General features: G+C 42.8%; 1 protein-coding gene across 1 annotated transcript; it reads left to right on the forward strand.

Annotated features, from left to right (window-relative positions):
- Positions 1 to 383: 383 nt before the first annotated feature.
- On the forward strand, positions 384 to 10363 carry LOC308312987 (prostaglandin E2 receptor EP1 subtype-like). The gene is made up of 4 exons (XM_080759823.1): positions 384 to 770; positions 4648 to 5366; positions 5920 to 6150; positions 8827 to 10363. The coding sequence occupies exons 2-4, from the start codon at positions 4698 to 4700 to the stop codon at positions 9106 to 9108; spliced, it is 1182 nt and encodes a 393-aa protein (XP_080615949.1). The 5' UTR covers positions 384 to 770; positions 4648 to 4697; the 3' UTR covers positions 9109 to 10363.

Here is a 10363-nt window from a genome sequence, read left to right on the forward strand (position 1 = left end):
ATCTATCCATCCATCCATCCATCCATTCTATCCATCTATTTATCTGAACGTGGAGACAAACGGGAGTATCAGAAATGATTGATTGAAGTATGTATTAACAGTTTGCAGAATTACAGTAGCCTACATTTCAAGTATACAACTCAATAACAAAAACTGTGAGTGGACGACCAATAAAGCACTAGACCTGTTTAGAAGAGGGTCCACCTTTGTTCAATTCAACATCATATGGACAATTATGTCATAAAAGAATACAATGCAAGAAAGCAGACAAGACGTATCTCGATTCGTATAGGCTAGTGAACTTGACTCACTGCATGCAGACAATCCAGACATTGCAGAGCCGCCCATAAACTGCCTCTGCATGCGTGAAGAGACGCGCTATATAAAGCGCGGTGTGCGACTCAGTGCGAAGGACACCCGTGGGTTAGTAGGCTAGAACTACAGTTCACTTCACCTCGCCAATCTAACAATCTATAGCTGCAGATAGAAATGGATCATTTTAAACGAACATTATGATCAATTTAAAGCATTTCTGACTGGACTGGTCTGGAGAGCTCTCTCTCTCTCTCTCTCTCTCTCTCTCTCCATCACCAAATGGAAACATGATTGCAGATCATGTTCGCCAAATTGTTGATAGGATTCGGTGAAATTGTTACGTCTTCAATGGATTATTTCTGGATTATCACTTTGTGAAGGAATATAATTTCGTAACATTCGTTAATCGTTTTGAACACCTTTCTTAACTGAACGGATTTCTACCCCATCTATTGGTGAGTTGGCCTATTTGTTTAATTATTATCTAAATGAAAGGTAGCCTATAAAACGATCTAGCCGGTGGCAAAACGACATTAAAGCAATAGTCTTATCAAACATAGAGAAGTTTCACTTAATTGTATAGTTGGTTTTGATTTGTGATTCTACAGACTGATAGCTATACCTGAAGTGATCAATGTAGAAACATTTTTGTTTGATATCATTCATCAATAATATGTATTGGAGACATCAAGCCTGCTTGATATACTTTGGCTATAGGAAGGTAATTAATTATGTTTTCATTGTCGTGCATAAGAATATTAAGAATAATATAATAAATAGGCTAAATCAAAAATATAAACTAGAAATTTCAGACTTGGAGTTTAGTCAAAGTATAGTCATAATTATCCATGCATTCTCGGTTTCCTTTCCATCAAATGTTTGTAAACACCGTCAAATCCCACTATAAGCTTGAGGAATGTGTCTGAGGTCGCAACAGCACTGTCATAACTTGTCCTTGGCTGAGTTGGCTCTCTCTCTAGTCATACTTAACAAGGTTCATGGGGTGAATGGGCTTTGTGTCAGCTTTAGTTTCCGAGGTAAATTTGTGGTCTGTGAATTTTTGGGAAAACATTCTGAACATTTACAGGCTACTGTAGGAACATATTGAGTATAGGCTATATAGCATAGTCTCAATAGAATATCATTTCTTATTAAATAAAATATTTATTAGGTGCATGTTTCTTGATAATTCAAACCCATATAGGCCTATCCGACCATCTCAAAAGAATATCAATATTAGGCCTTGTTCTTATATAGCAGGGCTATATTATAAAATGACTGCCACCCTCACAAATAGGAGTGAGAGATCCTACATTAAGCACCATATACTGTGTATATGCTGGTCTGATGGACAATGTAACTGTCAACTGAACAGAATGAACAGAACCAGAGGCTGATGTAGCAAAAGTTTAAAAAGTACAGAAGGGAAGAGTGGTTATTATTAACATGATCCTAAAAGTGGGACTGAGCCCAAGGGCAGGTGATACAGGGTGAAGGCTTCAGGGCCTATATATATATATATGAGTCCTATAGCTCAAACTAAACATAGCCTACAGTCCTACACAACAAATAAACCAATCAAATTCAAACATTAAATACGCAAAACCAAAAGCAAATAAAGCAAGAGCAAACAAAATCCAACCCATGCAATGTTAATGAATGTGTGTCCACTGTCCAGTGCATGTCCTCAACACCACTATGGCAGATGGCCCAACAAACAAATACGATATGGCACCGTGGGAAAAACAGTTAACGGTTGGAGCTTAGGTTAGGTTGTCCTACAATAGAATTATACATCTGGTTTCCCCTCAATAGACGGTATGCACATGCATAAAGTCAATGGCAAATCGAGTGGCAAAATTAGTGACAAAGTGAATTTAATGTCGTTTATCGTCATTTAATGCAATCAAATACAACTTTGTATGAATGGGCTGTCAAGGCCAGACTTCCGGGTTTGATGTCACACGCATACCCTCTATAGGCCTACAAATTCATTACATTATACAAAATATATAGCAAACGACAAAAATACAACAAAATACCAAAACAGACCCAGTCAATATACTCAAGGCTCCTGCACTGAACTGTGGATGTGGTTAACCCATGGTAATGATTTACTACAGGATAGGTTAACTTTTTTAGGGTGCATTAGTCATTAGTGTATAGTCAATGAGTGACGTATAGGTGTAAGCAGAGTAATATAGTAAGAGTGACGACACTAGCGTTGTTGACTCCCATTGTAACAATGGAATGCGGAAGTGCTCATTGTACGTATCTCAATGGGATAGTTCCAGCCATAGGAGCAATGTTTGGAACTATAGCCCATATAGGCACCCGCTTTGCGGCGAGATCAAATCGTGTCGCTACTCTCCTACTCTACACTCTGAGTGTAAAGGTGGTTGCACACTGGACACGTTTTTCGGAAAACCGATGGAGAAATGCCGCTAAAAATCAGAAAATCGCGCTCTCACATCTTTCTTTCACACTCCCGTCCATATATGACAGTGGACTGCATGTACAGGCTACTAATAAAGCTACTCATGAAGCTTGGCAATATGACTTCAAATCAATAGCATTTAGAAAACAATTACAATAGAAAACTTGTCATAGTGTTTGCATCGATTCATTGATACACAAGAAATGGAAATAATTAATCAAAAAAGCTTTTTGATTATTAGGTTAATTGAAGGGTCATTGATAGTTGAGAGATGTACCAAGTTCCTTATCTAGTTCCTTATCTAGCTTCCTGTCTTGCGAATTCACCATCTCTAGGGAGCTATAGGCCCTATAGACACCCACAGTGTCACATTGGTATACTTTCGCTGGCCTTTCATGCATGGGGGCCTCTTTGGGGGATCTTCCAGATTTCCTGTTCTTCTCCCTGGCCTAACTGACAACTAGATAATATCTCATCAAGCATTCACACAATAAGGTTTTATGACGGGGGGGGGGGGGGGGGGGGGTTGAAGGGAAAGCACCTGACAGATGGAGATAATTAGTAAAGCATATATTTGTACTTCACAACATGTAATGAGGCATGACCATATAGTTGATCAAGTTGTATCAGGTCGTAGAGGTTTTAAACGTAAAACACAACAACAGATATTTGACAACAGTTGCATCCTGGACAGGACTGTATGAAAACTGAAGAGGGTCTATAGGCTCTCAGTTTTAGACACAAGTTCTTGCTTGCCTAGCTTCTCAAACTGTTTCATGATCAGGGAGGTGATATATGCAGGTGTGAAGTCACGAGGCGTGACTAATGGGCATGACTAATGGGAGATGCATGTTTTCATATGCAACAGTTGACTATTAAACATTGTCCCCATGTCAATAACCCTATATTAAAACCCGGCCATTCCCCTACCCTTTACAGACTCCCAGCTCTCCCTCACAAAACATCACACCCTGACGAAATCCCCATATTAATAAAAATTAATTATCAAAGCATCAACATTAGTTTGAGGTTTCCTTACCAAGTACTATAGGTTGAGAAACACCTCATGCCTCCAACCAGGTCCCCAACAAACACTCAAATCAGGCTTCTGGCCAAACAGAGGCCACACCTGCTCACCCCTTTTATGCACTACCCTTAAAGGGGCAGTGCTACAGTTATTCCATTAAATATCAACATCAACCACAAACAATATGATTTATTTAAACAATATCCAATGTGTACATGGGGCAGCGGTGGTTCAGGGGTAGAGTGGCCGGATGGTAACCGCAAGATTGCCAGTTCGAACCCGCCAACCCGGGCTCCCCCAGAGTTAGTGTCGAAGTGTCATTGAGCAAGACTCTGAACCCCTAATTGCTCCTGATGTGCTGGTTGGTGCCTTGCATGGTTTCCGCCGCCATCAGTGTATGAATGTGTGTGAATGGGTGAATGTAATGCAGAATCTATGTAAAGTGCCTTGGATAAAGGCGCTATATAAATGCACCATTTACCATGGTGGAAAGTACTTTGCTTGAGTATTTCCAATTACCAATACTTTTATGTTCAACTCCATTTACGTTCAATGTTCAAATATTGTATACTCCACTACAATTATTTCAAAAATGTAGTTGAAGATTTTGATTATTATTACAAAACTTTTGAAAATAGCAGATCTACAAGCTCACAATGCACATGATGCTACGCACTGTGAGCTTGTAGATCGGCTACTTTCAAAACTGTTAATCGGACATTCTGCATAATGAGTACATTTTGAATAGCAGGCTTTTTACTTGTAACAGAGTACTTCTATATTGCAGTATCGATACTTTTACTTGAGTAAAACATTTAGGTATACTTTTTCCACCACTGTTTATTGACCTATACTCTTTCTCCTGCAGGCTCTCTGTGCCATGGGCCTTGTCGTCATAATAACCGTCATATTTCAACCATGTTAGCGATGAGCCACTACAACGCCTCGGCCCCCCATCACCACCACCACCTCCTCCTCCCACCGCTGGCCGAGGAGGTGTCCAACATGGAGGGCCTCATGTCCCTGTCCCAGCACGGGAACCTCACCTCGGACGAACAACAACAACCCGGTACCTCCAGCGAGCCCATCGCGGCCATGCTCTCCATGACCCTGGGCATCATCTCCAACATCGTGGCCCTCGTCATCCTGGCCAACGCCTACTCCCTGCAGCGCCGACGCTCCAAGGCCACCTTCCTGCTGTTCGCCAGCTCGCTGGTGGCCACCGACTTCACGGGACACGTGGTGCTCGGGGCGCTGGTCCTCACGCTCTACCTCTCGGGAGGGGTGTCCCCCGAGGCGTACGGCGCGGCCGACGCCATGTGCCAGTTCCTGGGCGGCAGCATGGTGTTCTTCGGCCTGTGCCCGCTCTTCCTGGGCTGCGCCATGGCGGCCGAGCGCTGCCTGGGCGTCACGCAGCCGCTGCTGCACTCGTCGCTGGTCACCACGGCGCGGACCAAGATCTCGCTGTCGGTCATCTGGCTGGCGGCACTCTGCGTGGCCATGCTGCCGTGCTTCCGGCTGGGCTCCTACACCTACCAGTACCCAGGCACCTGGTGCTTCATCAGGGTGCTGGAGGACGACACCCAGGTAGGGATATGGAGCTCCATACCCCAAAAATAAAAAGCCCATAACAAGCTTATTGAGTGAGTATACCGGTATCAATAAGCTTTGGGCTTATCATTCAAGCCTGTTATTGAGCATAGCGGCTCATGACATCATGTTTAAACAATCACGACAAGAGGTCAATCAAGAAATAAATCTAATCAATCATCCATGCTGGCACAAACATGTCGGTCTAAAAGTGTATTGATACCTACAGTACCAACCAGTGCTGTCCAGGTAAACAAAATTACACTTTTAAAGTGACTGTAAACATATTAACCAGTTAACAGTTTCTTCAATATTATTTTCCAAAAGTAAAAAGGTCAATTGCCTTCCGTCTGTTACTGTATTTGAAGGCCATAGTAAAAGATACTTGTTCTCTCTTCAGAATTTATCGTCCACAAAATAATAGAAATGAGAAAATGCTCAAAAATAGTGAGCTCGATAAGAACCCGGCTCGATAAGCCTGATGGATAAGGTGCTCGTTATTATCAATAATAAAAAAATGAACGAGCCTTCATCCCTAAACACCCTGCAGGAGGCGGACGTGGCGTTCGTGGTGCTCTTCTCCGGCCTGGGCCTGACGTCTCTGGCCGTGGCGCTGGTGTGCAACACCGTCAGCGGGCTGACGCTGGTGCTGGCCCGGCTCCGGAGGCGGCAGCCCGGCAGCCAGCAGCACCGCTCGGCCATTAAGTCTCACGACATAGAGATGGTGGCTCAGCTGGTGGGAATCATGGTCACCTCCTGCATCTGCTGGAGTCCTCTGCTGGTGAGATGCAGATTCCTATTATATGCATTGATTGAAGTAATTATTAACAGTTTGCAGAATGGGTACATGAGCCTAAGCTCAAACAAACAGTGTATACTGTACAGATGGAGAATCTTCATTGTTGTCCTGTTTGTTAGTCATGCTGAATAAGAGTGAATATACTGTGCTGAATTTGGCACACTGGATCTCTGAGGGCTTATTCTTGGATGCCAGTACTACATATTATATACACTATATACTGTGTGAGTACCAAAGTTTAATGGACTACATATTAAGCAGGCAAGTTACAGTTGAGTGTACTGCAACTGTATATGACTGATAAGTCTGATATACAGTACGGTACATACCATCTTATTAGATTAGATTAGATTAGATTCAATTTATTGTCACTGCACATAGTATACAAATACTTTGACAATGAAATGAATGGTGGCGTCCAACCAGAGTGCAATACAGTAATGCAGTAATGGAATAAATATACTAGTAGTTGAATGTACAGAATGTACAGTATGTACAGTAATATATAATAAATAGTAAATAAATAGAAAAATAGATAATGAAGTATAAATAGAAATGAGGAGTATGCATGTATATACACAGTTACACACCCACACAAGCCATAAGCCATGACATGCTAGTGTATGTATATGGTGTGAGCATGAGAGTTCAGTGTCATTGAAGAGGGGCAGAGTTCAGCAGGGAGACAGCAACAGGAAAGAAGCTGTTCCTGTCTACTGGTGCGGGAACCAATAGATCTGTAGCGCCTCCCGGATGGAAGAAGGGCAAATAGTCTGTGGTTTGGGTGAGAGGGGTCTTTCAGGATGCCTCTCGCCCTACGCAGACATCTTTGGCGCTGTAGATCCTCAATGGAAGGGAGTTGGGTGCCAATGATGTACTGGGCCGTTTTTACTACCCGTTGCAGGGCCTTCCGGTCAGACACTGTGCAGCTGTTGTACCAAACTGAGATGCAATTCGTTAATATGCTCTCAATGGTGCAGCGGTAAATGGGCTTATCTGTCTATGACTGACTGTATGATGACACACACACACACACACACACACACACATGCGCACACACGCACGCACGCACGTGCACTCATGCACACCAATTTAATGTACTTGTCGGTAGGTGAGTATAGTACACTTATCTTATAGATCATTTTCCGTTTTAGCGCCCAAACATATCGGAACGATCTTCCACCTCATGTTAGAGCTTCCTTCCTGTGTTCAAATCACATTTGAAAACTCACATGTACTCCTTGAGCTTGGTGTTCGAACATGCGAAGAGTTGCTGTTTCCACCAGGCATTATCTATTTATGTTGCCCTGTTCATTATGTTTTGAGAAACATTCCTTTGGTTACTGAGTGTACGGCACTATGGTTCAACACTGTTGTTTTAAACATGCACTATAAATCAAGTGGATTGGATCCTGCATTTGCATTCTGACAAGCATAATTCAATTCAATTCAATTTTATTAAAGTGTCAAATCACAACAAGTTGTCTCAAGACACTTTACAACCAACAAAGATCCACCCAGAGCAAGCAATATTGCGACAATGGTAACGAAAAACTCCCCTTTAGGAAGAAACGTCAGGCAGAACCCGACTCTAGGGTGGGCGGCCATCTGCCTCGACCGTGTCGGGGAGAGGGGGGGGTAGAGGGGGAATAGGAAGAAAGAATAGAAGAGAGATAGACAGGTGGGCTCTGTGGAGAGGCCTGGTCCCCGTCTGGTCCAGGTCGTGCTCTGTAGGCCGGTTCCACGGTCACACTTCTGATGGGCTCCATGAAGAGGCCTGGTCCACGGTCACACTTCTGATGGGCTCCATGAAGAGGCCTGGTCCACGGTCACACTTCTGATGGGCTCCATGAAGAAGCCTGGTCCACGGTCACACTTCTGATGGGCTCCATGAAGAGGCCTGGTCCACGGTCACACTTCTGATGGGCTCCATGAAGAGGCCTGGTCCACGGTCACACTTCTGATGGGCTCCATGAAGAGGCCTGGTCCACGGTCACACTTCTGATGGGCTCCATGAAGAGGCCTGGTCCACGGTCACACTTCTGATGGGCTCCATGAAGAGGCCTGGTCCACGGTCACACTTCTGATGGGCTCCATGAAGAGGCCTGGTCCACGGTCACACTTCTGATGGGCTCCATGAAGAGGCCTGGTCCACGGTCACACTTCTGATGGGCTCCATGAAGAGGCCTGGTCCACGGTCACACTTCTGATGGGCTCCATGAAGAGGTCTGGTCCACGGTCACACTTCTGATGGGCTCCATGAAGAGGCCTGGTCCACGGTCACACTCGGCAGTCAATTGGGGGTTAATATTAAAGGTCCACGGAACTGCAAAGTGGAGGACGAAAAGAGACTCCGGGGAGGGATTCCCCGGATGTTGGGTTAGTGGCAGGCCTTACTGGAGCCTATACAGTGTATATTACAAGCACTACTGGGAGACAAACCCACAAAATAATGAATAGTTAGCTATACTGTATTGTGAGAAGGTCCCTTTGACTTTGAAGTTTCCTGTGATTCTAGTATTTCCTATTTTCTCTAATGGATTTATTTAAAAGGCAGCCCTTTTTTTAATTAAAATGCAAAAAAATGAGTTGATAGCTGAACCCAGTGTTTCTAACACGATGATGCTAAATGCCTGTGTGCTGTCTCTTGTTTAACAGATCTTTGGCCTGATGTCAGTGATAAGATCCTATAGAGATTCCATCGGGGATGATCTGTCCACCTACAAGACCCTGATGGTGATGGGCGTGAGGCTGGCGTCCTGGAACCAGATCCTCGACCCCTGGGTCTACATCTTGCTGCGCCGCGCCGTCCTTCGGAAGATCTACCTCATCACAAAGCGCCAAGGAAGTATGAAGGGCAGTGTCTTACGCCGCTGGGACCTCACCTCCTTTCACAGCTCAGAGAAGAACACGGTCAACAAACTCAAACATCTGAGCTGAGAATGTCTCCTCTGGAGTTTTCTTGCCTCCATAGCCATGGTCCTTGGAAGTCAAGAAGCCCACTTTGGATATTAAAATGTAGAACTAGAGAATGTGGCTACCGGTATGTAGCAGCACGAAGGTGAATGAGCAAAATAAATGTCAAGATGCAGTCTTGTGCAGATGCAGTGCGGACAGATTGTGTCTGTCTAAACACAGAGCAGGCACAACGTACAGAATTTGACATCAGATGTGTCCACAGTAGACCTTTATTTTCTATTTCCATTCACCTTGAACACTTACATTGCATCTGTTAAACAATGCGTGTGTTTTAAAGCTTTACAACGGATTTGATCCTCTGATCTCATGAATGAACGTTATTTCATACTGTGATATTGCACATAGGCCTATTTTGGAAATATATATTTTCTAATGTTTGCTGACAATAAGTGTCCATTCCTTATTTTATGTCTTCACTTTGCCTAGCAGAAGTAGGCTACAATATGTAACAGTACCATGATAGCATTTTTAAACATTATTTTTTACAGGTGTTTACTTTGAGGAAATGCATTATTTTGCAAATGCATGTTTTGAGCCAATAATCAATAATCCTAGAACATATTTCTGAGCGATAACGTAATGTAATATTCTTGTATATCTCATTTTGAGGTTTGACAAATGTGGAAATAATTGTGCAATAATAATAGCATGAATGCTGAATGGAAAATGCAGGGTTATGATCCAGGAAGGTAAAATCTATTGGAAAAACCTACGGATATATTCAGCCGATTGTATTCTGAAATCTTACCGTTTCAATATTGTGGAATTCATACCCAAGTCTTTATGTTTAAGCTGGTTAAGTATAACAAAGAAAGTACACTTTTCCTTGACTTAACACCATGAAAGGACTTGTGTATTATTGTAAATTCAATATGCTAACTTATTACTTGAATCCTCAATTTTATGAGGATATATGAACTGAATGTAAATAAAAAAATAATTGAATGTCACCATTTAAAAGCTATAACATTTTCTGTTCTTTCATTTGATTTCTTATCTATTCTATTTATTCTGTTTTAGTTATATCTCAAGAACAGTTTCGGGGTTTTTTTGCCGATGGGTTCCCAGTTTGATATTTAGTGACTTGACATGAGGTTGTGTTGACTTTTCAAGGATGTGTTTGCTAAAAGTAAATATAGTAAATATGCATTGAGGCCAGATAACTCAATCCCCAAATATTTTGTACATGATTGGACACAGACCACAAACCTTTGAT

The sequence above is a fragment of the Protomyctophum bolini genome (genome assembly GCF_963924005.1).
Source record: "Protomyctophum bolini genome assembly, chromosome: 3".
NCBI classification, from domain to species: Eukaryota; Metazoa; Chordata; class Actinopteri; order Myctophiformes; family Myctophidae; genus Protomyctophum; species Protomyctophum bolini.

Coding starts and splice junctions, on each gene's coding strand:
- LOC308312987 (XM_080759823.1), top strand. CDS start 4,698: ATGTTAGCGATGAGCCACTACAACGCCTCGGCCCCCCATCACCACCAC. Junction 5,367..5,919: donor TGCTGGAGGACGACACCCAG/GTAGGGATATGG, acceptor AACACCCTGCAG/GAGGCGGACGTGGCGTTCGT. Junction 6,151..8,826: donor TCTGCTGGAGTCCTCTGCTG/GTGAGATGCAGA, acceptor CTTGTTTAACAG/ATCTTTGGCCTGATGTCAGT.